The sequence below is a fragment of the Aquila chrysaetos genome, chromosome 3 (genome assembly GCF_900496995.4).
Source record: "Aquila chrysaetos chrysaetos chromosome 3, bAquChr1.4, whole genome shotgun sequence".
Taxonomy (NCBI): domain Eukaryota; kingdom Metazoa; phylum Chordata; class Aves; order Accipitriformes; family Accipitridae; genus Aquila; species Aquila chrysaetos.
In genome coordinates this window covers 71894164-71911609 of record NC_044006.1, presented here as the reverse complement: position 1 = coordinate 71911609, position 17446 = coordinate 71894164, and the positions used below count along the sequence as shown (strand labels likewise).

The following is a 17446-nucleotide window of genomic DNA, read 5'->3' as shown; positions in this document are numbered from 1 at the left end:
AGCAACCTGCCATCACTATTCTGAAGGATCCTGCTGAAATGAAGACCTGGTAAGAACACCTCTAACAGCAAGAATGAACACAGCTTCTGATTTTTCGTGGGATTTGTACAGGACTGTACAGAGTTTTGAATAACTGACATACAACTGCCATTCTGATTTCTCTGAAGCCTACAAAGTTTGATATGAAAATTTCAGCTGGCAGCATAACTTAATATAGACAGCCTGAGACTAAGGAACAGACACAAATACATGGCAGTCAATGGGACTTTGTTAGTGCAGCAATTTAATATTCAAGATATGCCAAGTGTCATATAAAGCTCACAGCTTCTTTGCATAAATATACCCAACTTCTTTTTCTTGAACCATGAACAATACAAACTTCAGAAAAGTTATCAGTAGGATATTCTGCTAGATATTAATTGCTATGCTGTTACACATTGTAAACATATGCCAAAAGAAAAAGAGTACAGGCAATAGCTTTGCCTAATCCAAAGGTATTAAGTCATTTAAAATAAAGGGGGGGGGGGGTCAGATGCTTTTAACTGGTTTATTCTTTAGACTGTCAATTTAGTTTCCCTGGGTATGTCTTTGAAGTTTTCCAGCAGTACAGAGAAGATATTGAGAAATTTCATGCTTTCATCATGCCCAATTTTGACAAGGTTAATGCAAGTCTTAGGCAGATACAGAAGTACTGATAAACTAACTCCAACTGTTCCATATATGGAGAAAAAAAGCGCAATTTTTTCTTTCAGGGAAAATCCAACTTTACTCAAGTAACTTGTAGAATTGTTGACAACAGACATGGGATAAAAGCTATTTGTTTTCCTTTTGGGGACAGGAGACAGAAAGAACAGCTGCTTAAACAGGTCCTGTCCTAGCTATAGGACTGCCCTTTTGATTGTGCTGATGTTATCAAGGAGGCCAAGGATGTGGTATGCTAGGTTAAATATGACACAATGTAAGCATTTCTTCTGTATAAGGATTCATTTGTTTAAAACTAGCCTGACAACGTCCTTTTGACCTTATCATATGTCTGTATTTTCAAAAAGCAAACCTTTGACCCTCTTGAGACCTATAGGGAAAAAAAAAAAAAAAAAAAAAGGAAAAAAAAGAGAGAGAGGGGAAAAAAAAAGACACCTCCCACCCCAATCTGCAGCAGTTATCCATTACTTCAAGCCCAAACTAGGAGGCTCTTGTAGCTTAGATACATAAGGTGTCAAATCAATGACAAAGTATTATTAACAGCCACAGGAACAAATTCAAATACCAGAACATATTTAGGAGGCATTTTAAAAGAAAGTTAGTTAGAGCAACCAAGAATAAGATGTTATTTAATATAAAATTAAACACTTTCTTTCTGTGATAGGAAACCAAGAAGTGCAAACGTGTGCAGGTTATATTGCGTCAGATTGTGCATCTTCACTACAGCTGTATCACAATAGTGTCTGACAGCCTCTGCTGTACTCTTAATATTTTTGTTTGTTCCCCCCACCCCCCGCCATAGACCCACAAAACAATTATTCCCTATATTAGAAAGACAGAGCATTGCCTAGCACCTTAAAACGTGAGGTTCGTCCCCTTATACCAACTCACTCCTCTGCCAACACAATGACCCCCTATTTAAGGTAAGTGCAGCAGATCACAGACCCTGTTCCACCCACCACGTGGATTCGAGTTTTAGTTTGTCAGTAAGTGTTCTGCTATGTTCAGTGAAGCTTAACTTTCAGTTCTTCACTTCCTCCTTCCATTTACAGTTGCACGGAAAAACTTGTATACATAAACCTGAATGTAGACAGCCATTTTGTTTCCAACCATCTACACAAAATATCTGTAGAATACATGCAAATATTTTAGCTTCCTTTATTAAGTGAAACTATGAGTCATTCCATTACATTGCTATTCGAATGAAGTGAATCTTAAATCCGTTACCTGATTTTCTTTAGCAGAAGATTCCAAGAAAGCTGCATTCCAGGATTCTGCTAAAGCTTTCCCTTCTTCATAGCTGATCACCCTGAACAAAGAAGAAAAAAAAAAAAAAAAAAAAAAGTATGTTTCTTTATAACTTGCAAAAGAATTGGAATTTGATATGTCAGGAAAGACCTCAGAGTACTGAAGCACATAAATGCATGTAATAGGAATGTTTTGTGAAGTCTGATCCAGAGCATTTGCTTTTGGCTGCTGTCAAATACACTACTGGGCCAGGTAAAACTCCTATGTGACCCAGAAGAGCAGTTGTCCCACAGTATTGCTTTGTTTTCATAATCTGTAATATCATCTGGTATTTTACAGTTGTGAAAAATACACTTCTGTTACTTATTTCAAAAAAACCTGAAGTGTTAAATGACCATCCCTGGAACCTTATAGCAAAAGTCAACATTAGAACAAAAGTTCATGGCTCCTAGTTTGCATTCTGGACACAAATACTTTGCCAGTACCTTATTTTAACCTACAATTTGATTTTAGTTACAGAAAGCCAAGAACAAAACTAGCGCTTTGCAGCCACAGGAATGCCGGCTGCTGTCTTGCATTTCACACATACTGGAGTTCACATACCGTTCCATATGCAGGTCTTTTTTATTTCCAACCAACATAATGGGTATTCTGTGAAAGAAAGTTCAGAACTTCAGAACAGTTACAGTATACTGAACAAAGTACTAGTAACATGCCTGCAATGAAATGAGATGAAAGTGTCACTACTTACTGGACTTTTCCCACCATATCCAATAACTTGCCATGGATAACTTTTATCACTTCAAAACTGCAAAATAAAGGGATGAAGTCACACATGCACTCCAATGTTTATCCTTAATACCCGATACACAAGCAATTAAATGCATATGTAGGTTGCTATGTTTAAAACTTACTCTATGTATAGTGGCAGAACTACAAAGATGCTGAAAATCTTACCGATTTGTGTACAACAGACAAAATGGTTCCAGAAGCAGCAAAGACTAACCTATGCCTCCCCGGTTATGATATTTGCAGAAATAAATAACATTACCCAGGACCAACGCATCTAGCATAGAATCACTAAAAGCCTCTCCCACCTCTCATCTGGTTTGTATCTGCAGTAAGAAATTTAACTGCTGGAGTCCAACAATCCTGGATGAGCATATCAAATTAAAGCAGTTTCAAAGAAAAATTATTTAGTTAAGCACACTCCATCTTGAAAGAATACATTATTTTTTTAAGAACACTTAGTTCATATAGAATTCTTTAGTTTTATTTATGTGAAAGCCAAAAGAAACCTAAATTCTAATTTTCTATGGAAAGTGAGTAAACTGATCTGCAAGATGGTATCGAAACTGGTTATTCAAATACTTGTTGCCTGTTCACCTACCATGTACGTCAAGTTTGGATGACAGGAGGTATGAAGCAGTACTGTGAAATACTAAGAAGCCAAAAACCTCACTAACAAAATCCACTGCATTTGACATCTAGTACTTTTGAGAACAAGCTATAAACAGGGTTGAAGAGCAGATGTTGTGCTCCTCTAATTACATTATGGAAAAAATGCTGGTACATGAAGTGCACAATTCAGATTTGTTTTGAGAGAGAGGCACAGGCTCACAGACAAGACACACAACTAGACAACAAAAGTGACCAAAACTTTTCCAACTTCCAAGGTCGTTAGCTACAGGCAGTGTCTTGACTTGCACTGCATTTCAATTAGAATTGAAACTCTTAAAAACAGAGCGGCACTCAAACACACTTCCAACTCAGAGCTCTCAAAGAACTGGTGCCTAAAAACACTATTCAAGCTGAATCATTAAAACTTCTCACTTCTGGAACAATAAACGCTACCATATTTAAGAAGGATTTTCTGTCAAGTAGGTCAATTTGTCTGACTTCCAATAGTTTTCGCAACTGAGTAGAACACAATACTTCTCCGTGTTCAGCTAATAGTTTTAGTATATTCTATTAGGAAAATGAGTTCTTTACAAACAAAAGCGTGACAGTCTGGCACAACTTACTATTAGTAACTCAAGTACGATACTACAGATTACATAAAAATGTGGAATCAGTGAAAGGACTTCAGGGTTACAAAGAGCTTACACTGAAAAGGTATTAGTGAAATTCTGGTCTTGAGAACTTGTCTTGGACTTTCATTCTTATAATTATTTCAAAAATAAAGAGTGAAATGGAGGTTGGTTGTGACAAAGTTAAGAGGCATTGGTACACATAGAACTAGGTGATCCTGCAAACTGAAAGAAGAATAAAAATGCTACAGAAAAAATTCTGCTACAGACCACAGAACCGTTTCTCAGTCTGAAGCAACAGTAAAGATCTAGCGTATTAGCCACAGGATAACCAAACCACTAACATAGTACAATCACTGTTTCCTTTCCGCTATTAGGTGTGCTGTCCCCAGCATAGCCCGAAAAACACCATGCCATGGCACAGCACCCTGGCGAGTCCTCACCTGAGGTTCCAGGGCACGATGCTGCAAAGTGTTCTTCTTCAACTCGGACTCTTCATTCCCCAATTATGTGTACCTATCTGCTTGCCTAGGATAGTTCACGAGCTCCGTTTTTAGTAAAAATAGCACAAATAAACAACTGATCTTTGTTAACAGATCAGGGTGGAAATCAAGAGAAGTGCTATTTAAACTCAAACACAATTCTGACACAGAAACAAGTTGCTAAGAACTGCCAGGAATGAAATTGGCTTGACCAGATCAATTTAATGTTCTAGAAAGCTTTTCAAATTAATAAGGCTAGAAGGAGCAGGGACACACTATAAGACAGGTATTGACCAATCCAAAGAGAGCATTATCACATCAAGTTGCAAAACAGTGAGAGATTTGGAGACCCTAAGAGGTCCCTTCCGGTTCTGTCAAGCAAATAGGGCTACAGCAAACAGCATAATGTGTGAAATACAACAAAAAAAATCTGACTAGCTGTCAGATAAACGTGTTGCACATCATGGAACCTAGCAAGATACAAAATTGGAATTTAATTAAGCTGAACTAGAGCAAAAGCCTTCCAGTAACCTTGCTGCTGAGAGCCTGGGAATATGAAAAATGTAGGGCATTAGCTTTTACTCTAGTCCCATTTAAACTTCCCACTGGAGGTTAGCAGGGAAGACGATAATTTTAAAAGGGCATTTCTATTAAGTTTGCTGTCAAAGCTCTCACCCCTGCTGGTTCAATACTCAGATCAATATACACACTTTGACAAAAGTCAAGACAGATGGTGACTCTAATTTGATTGCCTGGGCAAGTCATCTAAGCTACCACAGTACTGTGGAAGATCTTTCCTCTTGCCTAAATGCTGTCTTGATACAGAACATAAGGAATTGAACAAGACAGGATCATTGATACTTTGAAATTTAAAGGAAGAAACAAAAAAAAAACTTGGAATAAATTGATCAAGACTAAAATACTGATGAAGACTATCTACCTACAGTCATAACATATCTTGTTCTGTCAGTATTTTCACCAAAATTTGGTTTCTGTTTTAACTGATCGAATGCTACCACAGGAAACAGATTTTCATTTCTTCCTTTGTGCTGCTAAGCTCAAGACATCCTGAGGCAACAACTGCAGTAGCTGAAAAAGATCATGTCCTTTAGCTGCCAACCAGGGAATAGCACAAGCTATAGAAGCTTCCAAGTGGTCTATGTTGATTTTGGTCAAAGACATTTTTGTCCTCACAGTACTACTTATCAATGAACATTGTCCACTTAAGGCTGAGAATACTAACTCCTATTTCATGCAAGTTAGCGCCAACACTGAACCTCTGATTAATGAAAAAGAAGAAGAAAAAGAAGAAGAAGAAAAAGAAGAAGAAGAAAAAGAAGAAGAAGAAAAAGAAGAAGAAGAAGAAGAAGAAAAAGAAGAAGAAAAGAAGAAGAAGAAGAAGAAGAAGAAGAAAAAGAAGAAGAAGAAAAGAAGAAGAAAAAGAAGAAAGAAAAAGAAGAAAAAAAGAAGAAAAAGAAGAAGAAAAAGAAGAAGAAAAGAATAAAAAAAGAGAAGAAGACCCCTCCCCTCCTCCCCCTCCTCCTCCTCCCCCTCCTCCTCCTCCCCCCCTCTCCGCCCCCTCCTCCTCCTCCCCCTCCGCCTCCTCCCCCTCCTCCTCCTCCCTCCTCCTCCTCCCCGCCGCCTCCGTCCTCCGCCCCGCCTCCTCACACCGCATCAACTAGAACTCCTCAACCCTAGCCACCTCCGACAATCCGCATACGAAAGAAGAAGAAAAAGAAGAAGAAAAAGAAGAAGAAAAAGAAGAAGAAGAAAAGAAGTTAGCTTAGTATCTCTAGACACACATGAAAGCATAACATCTGTTGCGTTTCCTCCAGAACACATGTGCTTGCCCTTCACTACTTCAGAACTAAAGAAAAAAAACCAAGAATGAAGGACTGTGAAAACCTGTTCAACATTAAAGACCTTGCAAGCAATGGAAGTTTATAACCAGACTGTATCCCTTCTTGGAGAAGCACAGAAGAGCTAACAGGGAAGTTGTTTTGCCTGTATTTTATTATGGTCTACTAAAGAACACTTGAGACAACCAGTTTTGTCCGGTTCAGAGGAAAAGACATGAAACGCTTCAGCACTCATAAAAAGCTGATGAGCTTCCTTGCAAGTAGAAAGGAAGCATCAATTTCTCTTCTACTTGATGAGAGTGAAAGGTCCAAGGTCTTAATCATTTTACTTATACAAAAATTTAAGAAAATAGGACTATTTTGGCTGTCAAAACAAAGATGCTCTACAATATCAGAAAATTAAGATCTGTTCAAGAATGACCAGTATTTAAACAAAGCAAGATGACCAGAGGAAGAGACAAAATGACAGAAGATAACAACGCCTTAGAAGGCGGCTGAGATGCGTCCTGCAAGTAAATTAACTCCAGCTACAATGGACTCTGTCCTCATGTCAGAATGAGCAGCTAACAGCAAGGACAAAATAGATACTCTGGGAAAATTTTCAGTAAGATTATTTGCTGCAGCATGTCGAGAGTAAGTCTACAGGCCAAAAGTCATATATTGCTATTTACATAAAAATTTCTGATGGTTAACCAGAACAATCCAAGACAAGAAGTCAAAGAAATCTCAGTACGGCAATGAGCTACAAGGCTGAGGGACCGATCTCGCAACTAATTGGGTACTTCACATAAATGTACAGTGCCCTTCAGGTTCATATTTAAGCATGCCTTTGTATCTGATGCTAGAACAATAAAGTCTACTTATTCCTGAAATCAGTCTATGTACTTTTACTTACACCTCAAACAACGTAGTTCAGCACTGTCTCATTTCTTACATGGTACCTTGCATATTAGTCTGCTAAGTGTCTGTGACATTTGGATCTGAGGGGAAATTTCTGAAAAAACATTAATTTTAATTTCCATTATACTTCTAAGGGAAAGAAAGATTAAATGAATTAAACACATGTAAAGAAAATATAGCAGAGGCAGGAGGTGAAACCAGAATATATCTGGTTAATATCTGAACCAGAAGAACACAACAGATTTTATTACCTTTTTATTGATGTGACTGAATAAACAAGAATGTAGCCATTGATGTCTATGGAGTACGTCTGAGGAAATATGGAGTATTCATCCTGTAGAAGGAATATTGCATTTAAAATTACTTACTGTCACAGTTCAGAACTTGATGCTAGCAGGTCACTACCAGATAAGCTGGTCATGTTTCTAAGACAGGAGGTGCAGGGCCATTTTGTATAGGTAGTACTTTCAGACTTAAGTTTTTTCATCATAATGTCAGATGTGGAATCTTTACCAAATTAAGAGAAAGCTGAGTCAGTCTGTATACTCTAAAATTTAATCCACAGCTTTTTTGGTTTATTCCCTCTAAGACTATGGATCAGCTAAAGCTATTCCCAATCCTCTTATCCTGCTTAATTATCAGTTTGTATTAGTACAAAACATCCACTCTGTCCTACCACTAATTAGCAATTACACTTCTTATCTTGCTGGTGATACATTTCAAATTCCTAATTTCAACAGCTGACGACAGGATCTACCAGTTCGTAATTTCAAGTGACACTGATCACATCTAAATTACCTAAGGGATTTGTTAGGAAGTGAATTAACTGTGGCTTACTAACTAACTAATGCTCACCAACTACAGATGCAAGAAATACAGTTATTAGTTGCTTTTTGACAACTAGAAGTTTACATTATATCACAAGTGTTTAATTAAAAGAAACAAACAAAACACCAGGAACTTATTACCCCTGTAGAAAAGGAACTGACCGAATAGGTAAATGAAACAGACTGACATATTGCAGGTAACGCAACACAAATAGTACAAATCCCATGTTAAAAATCTAAATTGTTCTAATACGTATTCCCAAGAAACATTTACATTTTGACAAGAGCCACACTTCTTAATGTACGAGTTCTCAATTCTTAAACCTATGCTTCTCAAGATGTTAATTTTAGCTTAAGACCACATAACCTCTCTGTATATTGTCATGACTGAACAGATGGAGCAGTGCAATCATGCAGCTTAAATCTAGACAGCCAAAAGGAATCAAACTTCCTCAGCTGGTAAATGAGGAAAAACCCTTTACAAATCAACTTCACAGATTCAGCCAAAATAGTTTGAAGAAGAGCACTTGACAAAAGATGCCCTTATTTGCCTTTATTGCTACAGTGAGGGCAGCCCTCCCCCATCTTCACTAAAATGCCAAACTGCCACTTCAGTTGGCCATGTAATCCCAAAGTCAATACAGAAGGGATCTGAGCTAGTCTGCGTGTAAAACAGGTGAAAGTGCAACTCTGTAGTTGTTTGACTTTACCTGGAATTTCTCAGGATTGCCCCAGCTGGAATTTGGTGTTAGGTAAGATTTCCTTTTGCACTCCTCTTCTGTGATCCTGCACCAAGACTCCTGTTTAACTGAACTACGCAAAGCTGAATAGATAACCATGAAAGATAAAGAGGCACAGGACAGAAGAGGAGTGCCATAACCTCAACTGTTTCTAATTCATTACTTAATTTTTATCTTGTTAGAGGAAGGAAGAAAAGCTGCTATGCTTCCTGGAACTTGAAGGTCCAGTTAAGAACTTTGCCAAGTGATAAAACAATGTAGCTGTAATTTTTCAAGTCATAGCCAAGTTTTCAAGCATGTAACAAACCTACAATATAATTCTTGCCATGCTGTATACACATAAGGACTCCCTATAGATCATCAAACAAGACAAACTTGAGACAAGAAATCTGTCCAAGCCACACCTTCCATAACCCAACATCAGCTCTCCCCTCTAAGCCTGTGAGTCAGAACTCAAAGTTCAAGTCATTCACAGGAAGAATCAAATCTGAAAATAACCACATGCTGGGAAAGAAGTTGTTTTGGTTTTACAATACTGTGTAACATTAAATCAACCCTAAAAATAAACCTCAGCAATAGAGGTATGCCACCAGTGAAGTTACACTGCCCTCCCAGAAGGCCATTTCTTCCTCAAAGAGAAATTTTACTTTTATCACTACACTACAACTGGAGACGTAAGGCAAGCACACTTATATTGGCACAAAGCGAAACCTATGGAGCTGCTCACACTTCTCACCCTGCCCATCTCTCAACCTTGCTCTCCTCTGCAGAACATTCCCCATCAAACAATCTTGCCCCAGAATGTGTGGCCAGTATTGTGTTTCTAATCCTTTCAGACACCTCTGACAGATTGTAAGTGGATATAGTGTTGCTGATTAGCACCACAAGCTGACACCATATAAATACAGCATGGTTATTCTTAAAACATGTAGCTCTCTTCAAAGAAAGCAATAAACATACCTAGAAGGTTACAACCCTTCTGAATAGTCTCCCAGCTACGAGCAAGCATCCTGAAGCTTTAAAGTCTTAAGTACTGGCAGCGTATTTTACACCACCAACATTGTCTAACACTACTCAGTTTGAAAAAACCTAAAGGCATAGTATCAGAAATCACGGAAGGTAAGAACATGTAAGCAATAAAAAGTTTAGGATAAAAATACAGGGGTTTAACAGTCCCTGTTCTGTTTTTTTTCCTAACACAGAATCTTTCCAAAGACAGAGTACTCCCGTGCATGGAACATGCAGTGCAAGTTCAGCCAAGCAGCACAATATAATGAACACCCGTACTTAATGAAGCTACTGACCATGCTACAGGACATGCGTTCACTGTCTCCTCCTGTGCTCCCTGTCATTACGTGAAGGCTCAGAAGCACACATGAACCATCAGACAAAAATGTAAACAAACTGCAGTAGTTTATTGGTAGCCCAGTGACTACTACCTATATGCATTTCTGTCTATTCCCCATGACGACTTCGTGGATACAAGTCACAGTGGTGTAGCTGGAGCACACAAATAGGAAAAAGTCATGAAAAACTTCTCCATGGTTTACTGAAGTGACATTTCCCATCTAAAGCAAGACCTAGTTTAGTCCGTAAATATCAAGCACGCTACTTATGAACTTTTGGTACATCAGAGTTAAGGCAGTTCCTTCTTCACTTTTTTAGACATACGTTCAATAGACAGGAAAAAAAAAAAAACACCAACCACCAAACAAAAAACCAAAACAAAGCCTTTAAATAAACACTACAGAAACATTGCTCTTTAGTGGCTAAACAACAAGGCAGAATCATTTAAGTTAACCTTCACCTTTGAACGCATGGTTGTTACCAACTTAGCTGTACAGGAGTATGAATACCTGTTGTTTTAACTCTGAAGAAAGATCCAAAGAAAGAAAGAAAGAAAGATAACTTACTTGACCAGCAGTGTCAACCAGCTGAAGGTGATATTCTTGGCCATTTACTGTGATCAGTTTTGTAAAAGCTAGAACAAACAAGAAATACATAAACATGTCAGAATTATCCACAAGGAAGGGATCACCATCAGCCAAGGCACTAAGAAAAAGAACTTTAGTTACAGGTTTAAAGTAGCAGTAAAAGCCTAGATCAGGTGGCTGTACTTTTAAATGGTGTATTGCAGATAACGAAACTCAGAAATTTACTTTAAAATTTCAAGATTCTCCTCACATTGGATGCAGCAGTTTCTCCTTTACTTCCTTAAAAGGAAAGAGTAAAAAGGGTTTTTACATGCATTTCTAAGAGACTTCCAAGCAACTGTAATTTGTGGTAACACAAGACACTTAAAATACAATTATCATCAAAGCTAAGTTTGAACTTATTATAAGACATTTTACCCAGTTTCCAAGCAGCAAGATCAATTTCCTAAAGGTAAATACCATGAGGTAAATTACCTGGATCAAAAAACAAACAACCAAAAAACAAACACCAAAACCAAACTTTGGGGCCTAGAACACACAGAGCCAAACTTATGAATATGCTAAACTTAAATAATGAGAATTTAGCTAGAAGTTCACCGTGTTGCTTTCACATTTTCTATAGCTACCAGCCTATCTTAGTCCTCAGTCAGGAAGTACATTCAGTCCCTAAAAGTGATGAGAATTGCTTCTCTTCCTCAGATTCATGTAGTGCCAATGCACTGTGAGCTGAGGAATCTTACTCAGTGTTTGTATTATGCAACTGCAAAAGCAAACAGTGTTACGGCTCTTGTGGGAATAATGTACTACCAAGCACTACACGTACCAAACAGAGCACACTGACCTGCCTTCAGAGCTTCACTTTGTCCTTAGTGTTGCAGTTAAGACACAATTACTGGACAGTACTAATATATTGAGTAAAATTTGTGTTGTCCTCTGGTTGAGGTGGTTTTCCCAAATACTAACAGTCCTATGAAGCTTCATCTTTCATTGCAGTGATGAGCATGGAAATAGCTAACACTGCAGTGACCTGTTCATCATACTTTAAGTTGTCCAACAGCTTGGCGTAGCTGCAAAGTTGAATGTTCTTGATCCCACTGTGCGGTCTCCTGCCTACGCCTTCTGAGTTTTGTACAGGGTCTCCTAGAAGCTGAAGTTTGCCAACTTTCCTCCGCCCCGCCAATGCTTGTTGCCCTGTCAAGTCTCCACAATGTGAGTATTGTCTTGAGTAAGTGGGCTGAAATATCTGAAACTGGAGGTTTCAGCCCACCTAGTAAATCAAAGCACCCTTTTTAAAAAAAAAGGAACAATTCAAACAGCAATGCCAAACTAACGCAGAGTATCTAAATAAACAGTGTAAAGCATACCTACCGTTTCCATTACAATACCAACAAGTGCAATTTGAAATGGAGCCTCAGAGAGCTCCTACCTTACCCTGTCTATCCCCCAAGAAAGCTGCTTTAGCACATGTGCATACGAGCTGCACTCAAGTCACTGTCTGGACACCGTTGTCATCGCTGCACAGAATTTTAGGGTTATGAAGCAAGAATCCACAACAGCTCTTTGCCTTGGATGCATAGTGTGGTGGGGACAGAAGTAACTGTTTGTTTGAACAGATGTTAACATGCAGTGCTGCTATATACAATATCACTGCTTCAAGTCAGAGGGAAAACAGACTCATCTGGAGACATACTGCATTAACAGGTATATTAAAAGTAACAGTCTCTCTCTAGTGTCTTGACACTTCACATGCATATCAAAGCACTCTGCAATCAAAGTAGCTTCAAGAGCCTCATGAAGTTAGTATTTAAAAAGGGACAGAGACAGATGGCAGCTTTTTCAGACTACTCGAGAAGCCTAGAATAGACCGAGCAAAGACATCATCATCATCAGTACTGGAAGCAGAGTGTGACAGAGCCAGCGGAAGGGAAACAGTGGAGGAGTCACCACAGACTGGGTGAGGAGAACTGTTAGTTCAGTGCAGAGGCTTGTAGCACTAGGAACAGCCCACTGCAAGAACACAAATCTGCTTTGATGCAGTCATAATTAGTGACTCCCATTTCTTTGCTGAAGTTTTTAAAAAATATTCCTGGTAAGAATTTAATCTTGGGAAAAACCTGCAGCTGTATTAAATGTGATTAGCGATCCACAGGTCCCCTTGATCCAGAGGAAGTCTCCACTTCCAGTTCCATCACCTATCATCCTGGGACACATTGCCTTCTGCTGTGCCTATGAGCAAGACAAACAACCAATAATATGATAACTGCACAGCATGGCTCTTCCTGGTATGCCAAGGACAGATTTCAGCAGACCTGAACAATCTCTGCAGTCTAGTCATAACACGAACATCTGTGAAACGCTGCTCATCAGCTGAAGCATGGGTAAAGCCTGTTTTACCTCCATGAAGCACGCCAATCTCAGAACAAGACATATTTACACCTTGCAATGCATAACTCAAGTGTAGCTACATGAAGAAAGCTGCAAACCCCACCTTCACCTACAGTTGTTCCCAGTTCTGATGCACTGCTGAAACTTGGAGAATTCGATGCTGCAGTGAACAGCGCAGCACCAGATACATGCGTACAGTTGAGGGTGCACCAGTCAACGGCTGCATTGCAAAGAAACTAAACCACTCTGCCATCAGAGAAAGTTCTGGAAAAATTATGTGCAGGGTGCAACCCTGAATGCTGCTACAGCTCAGCAGAAGTGTAACTTATGCAGCAACTCCCTCAACTGCTGATCATCGTCACCCTAAGATCAAGTGTATTTCAATTACACCAACATGAATGAAGTGATTTGCATATAAAACTAAAATGACAGCTGCTGTGAAAACAAGCCATTACGATAAAAAAAGCAGTACCAGGCATATGAATGCAGGCTTTTAGATCAATAGTGCTACTGAGTAAAGGTGACTGGTATAACATTATTCCCACAGAGCAACTGGCTGGTAGCTAAATACAACCACCTCATAAGGGTTCCTTGGTTACTACCTTTTGCACCCCTTTCTACTTGTCTTCATTCCAAAGTCAATGCCTGTCACTATCTGTCAGGACATCTTTTATAACACTGAGATGTGTAATGCAACAGAGCTATATTTAATTTTTCTCAGAAGCCTCATTTCCACCCCTTGAGAATGCTGCTCATCAGCAACTCCTGGGAAGAAGCATACTTCAGCCCTCCATTGCAGTTGCCATGACATGCATGGAAGAAGTTTAGCCTTAAAGATGCTTCTAGCAGACCCATCTAAACCTATAGGTATCCCCTCCATGACTACTAGGGTTCCTCCAGGCCCCTCCACCTTTCTAATATGCTCTACTCACAACTTTATTAAAAAACACAGGATGGAGGTAGGAAGCCCTTGGGGGAAGACTATTCCTTTCCTCTAGGGAGCTACTGAGCCTGTTTAGGGGAGAAAGGAAGACCACAGAGCTATGGCACAGTGCTAGAAGCTTCTCTAGAGCTGCAAGGAAAAGCAGAGTGCAGCCAGGCAGGCCTCAGAGGAGCTGGAGAAAACATTTTTGAGATGCGGTCAGTCAAGTCAGCTTTCCTGCAACACAAAATCACTGAACTAATGACAACCAAAAAGACATCTCTGCAAAGATGGGGATGGGTGGAGTTATGTGCACATCTTCATTATCTATTCTATCTGACCTATTTGCTTCAAGTTCCAAATTAAGATTCTAGTTTTTATTCCAGTAAAATTTTTGAGTTTTAAATTGTTCTGGTCTTAGCTCATCTGAGCTAATCTGCCTTCAGAGCCCCATTCAGCTCAGTGCCCATACAGACTCCCTCCATACACTCCTGCTCTGCAATGATCTTCCTTCTCTTTCCAACACTCCCACAAGTAATTGTTCCACTAGTTTCTCAACCTGGCTGTCTCAAGAATAGCCACCCATCATGGTGTCACTCCTGTTGGGACATTCAGAAAGGGAAAATCTATTTTGCTAAGCAATTAACTCTCACCTCTGCTGCTGCCACAAAACGCTGCAAGTTACTCTTCCTGATACACAAGTTTAGTAGAAGCAACTGAATTCAACATGCTCATTAACTTACATAAACTAACTTTTCTGGTTCTAATGTAATATAAGCAAAGGAAAACGGAGCAGTGAAGCAGTGATGACTTTAACAAACACTAAGTGAAATCTGATACAGCTTATTTTCTCTTTACCACTTCCAAAGAAGGTAGTGATTTTCACACTGAAAAAATGAAACTACTAGAATATTAGGTCTTATTCCTATTGCTCAAGGCTTATATGCTATGCAACTTGTTCCTTTAAGAGCTTAACTACAGCTTGCCTTCTATACAATTTAGCTTTACACTCAATTTTTTGTGCAAGTTTTATTATTTGAAGGAAAAATTCTGAAGATTAAGCTACCAGCAGTACTGCAGCTTTCTACCCTTTAATCAGTGCTGGCAGAATACTGTAGTAAGTTATCAGTAACAATTTTCTGGAGACAAAACAGAAATTACGTAGGCCAGACTATTCTTTAGCCTGTATTTTTTTTCATTCCCATGTTCTGTGACACTAAAGTAGACCCCATCACTAGATGAAACTGAAAAGCTTTCATAACCCGATATAAAGCACTGGAAAAATGCAACTTTCTCCAACACGGCCCCTAGTACAGGAACCTGGACTTGTCAACCCTTTTTGCCAGCATTGTTAACCAGATTTGTAATTTCAAGCTAGGAAAACAATAAAAGAGTTGATTACATACTTATGACCCTGCACAGAATCAGAAACATACAGCTGGGAGTGTCAAAAGACTGGACTGGTCAAAGATTTATATTTAGAAAAAACATTTTAAAAAGATTAAGCAGTCAAAAAAATGGCTTTATAATAATCCCATCAAAACTAGTTTCACATGTCCCTCTTAAAGATACCTTCGAGGTATCTTAAAATGTTAGTGTTAAATTAGAATGTGTTATCTCTTCCGTTCTTCACAGAAGCGTTTTTAAAACATTCTCTCTATCAGGACTTCCAGGGCTTAAAGACGGGACAGATTTCCTCCTGTTTTGAACCTCAGGGCACATACATCTTTTACATTTTCAACCCTTACTTCCCAGCAACATGTTCTGATGCAAGAAGGGCCATTCAATTCTCTACCTTTCAGAAAACAAATTCCTCCAGCCATGCCGTACATCATAAGACTTTCACCAAATCAATAATGGTGCTTGTTTCCCAAACAAATTAGAAATCAAGTGAAAAGTTATGCCTTTTCAAGACACCCTGCCCAACAAAGTTTTCATGGCCATGACATGCTCAATGTTTAGAATTCAGATCAAGCAAGCAGTGCAGACTGCAAGAGTCAAATAAGGGCAGAATTCATCCAGAGTGTATTTTCATATAGTTATGAAATGCTACCAGTGTGAGACATACAACTAGAGTTAATAACAGCAGTTACAGGCAATAGGTTTCTGTGGACAAGAAGAGCTTGTAAAGAATGAAACAAGCCAACCTTGTACCAAGGTATCAAAATCCTAAAACAAGTTACAGACGCAGTATTTTAGAGAAACTCTGACCCCATGTCTCTCAAGCTTTATTTGTTCCCATATACCTGCATAAAACTAAAAGATTACTTTAAATAATTTGCATTTATATAGCACAGACAGTGAAAAATAATCTGTCCCAGCTGATATTAAGACTTAAAGTACAGAAGCTTAATCCCCAGTATTTTGTTAGCAGCTTTAATTCAAAATAAACCTTTTTTATAGTTTTAACAAAGTAAAAAGGGTTGATGGAAAGTGTTAATATTAATGACATCTGTATAAGGACTAACAGATCATTCAGGTCAAGGGGCAAATTATCCACCCTGACTCACTATAGAGAATGTAGAGTTTTTCAAAAAGTAGCATCTGAATTTTAGTTCTAAGCAATAAAATAATCCTCAGTAAAATATCCTGATAGCTACTGATTTGTAATTATTACCATATATATCAAAAAGAAACCTTGTTCTGCTGAATACTTCATTCAAACTTCCAGAGTATCACATAGGCTTAACATCCTACTGCACAAGTTTGAAACAGTAAAAATGTGTCCTACCACTGCATTTCAGAAGTCACTGAAATACAAGAACTCCAGGGTTATGATCATGAAATCAAAGTTTTATTTGCTACACAATTAAAGTGAGCCGGTACGATCAAGTTACTCAGCCTAGCACCACAGCTGCTCAAGTACTTTATGACCATCACTAGCTCAGAAAGAGGTGGTTGGATTGTAATGAATACCGGGTAACTTGCCTCTGAAGTGACTTGTTGCTCTTGGCAGCATTTTTGGTGTTAGTATCTTTACTCACCCGCTATGCTAGGTATTCAGAAAGGCACTAATATTAAAAAAACTGCTAAGAGAAAAGAGACACCTGAAGTCAGTTACTCAGTATTTGCAGCAAGCTGACTGTGTACCAGGCTTGTTATCAAGCAGTTGGATATGAGTAATTTAAAAGATTATCATGTTATCATGGCCACAGCATGTGTACCTTCTAAGGTAGTCATTTACTCCTCGCTGGTATTGCTGGCTTTGTGTTCATCTGGATATACTGATCAAATGAGATGTTTGAGACTTTGGAACAGTTCTGTGTAGCAACACATTTTCACATAGGTATGACATACTTAATTTGAAGTGCCCCAACTATATTAGGGAAGCAGATGTCCAACAACATACATACAACACAAGAAGGAGATGCAAATAGTCAGATTGATTAGGTTTTCCTTCATTTAGTGTTAAAAACA

General features: G+C 38.7%; 1 protein-coding gene across 2 annotated transcripts in view; it reads right to left on the bottom strand.

Moving 5' to 3' along the window:
* Positions 1 to 17446, bottom strand: part of RHEB (Ras homolog, mTORC1 binding) — a 43131-nt gene that overhangs the window by 5443 nt on the left and 20242 nt on the right. The window contains exons 3-7 of one of the 2 annotated variants that reach the window (XM_030010420.1): positions 10702 to 10769; positions 7473 to 7555; positions 2702 to 2758; positions 2554 to 2601; positions 1930 to 2011 (exon numbers count right to left, since the gene is read on the bottom strand). In XM_030010420.1, the coding sequence (XP_029866280.1) occupies positions 1930 to 2011; positions 2554 to 2601; positions 2702 to 2758; positions 7473 to 7555; positions 10702 to 10769 (338 nt within the window). The remainder of the gene's footprint in view (positions 1 to 1929; positions 2012 to 2553; positions 2602 to 2701; positions 2759 to 7472; positions 7556 to 10701; positions 10770 to 17446) is intronic. The other variant, XM_030010421.1, reaches the window with a different exon arrangement.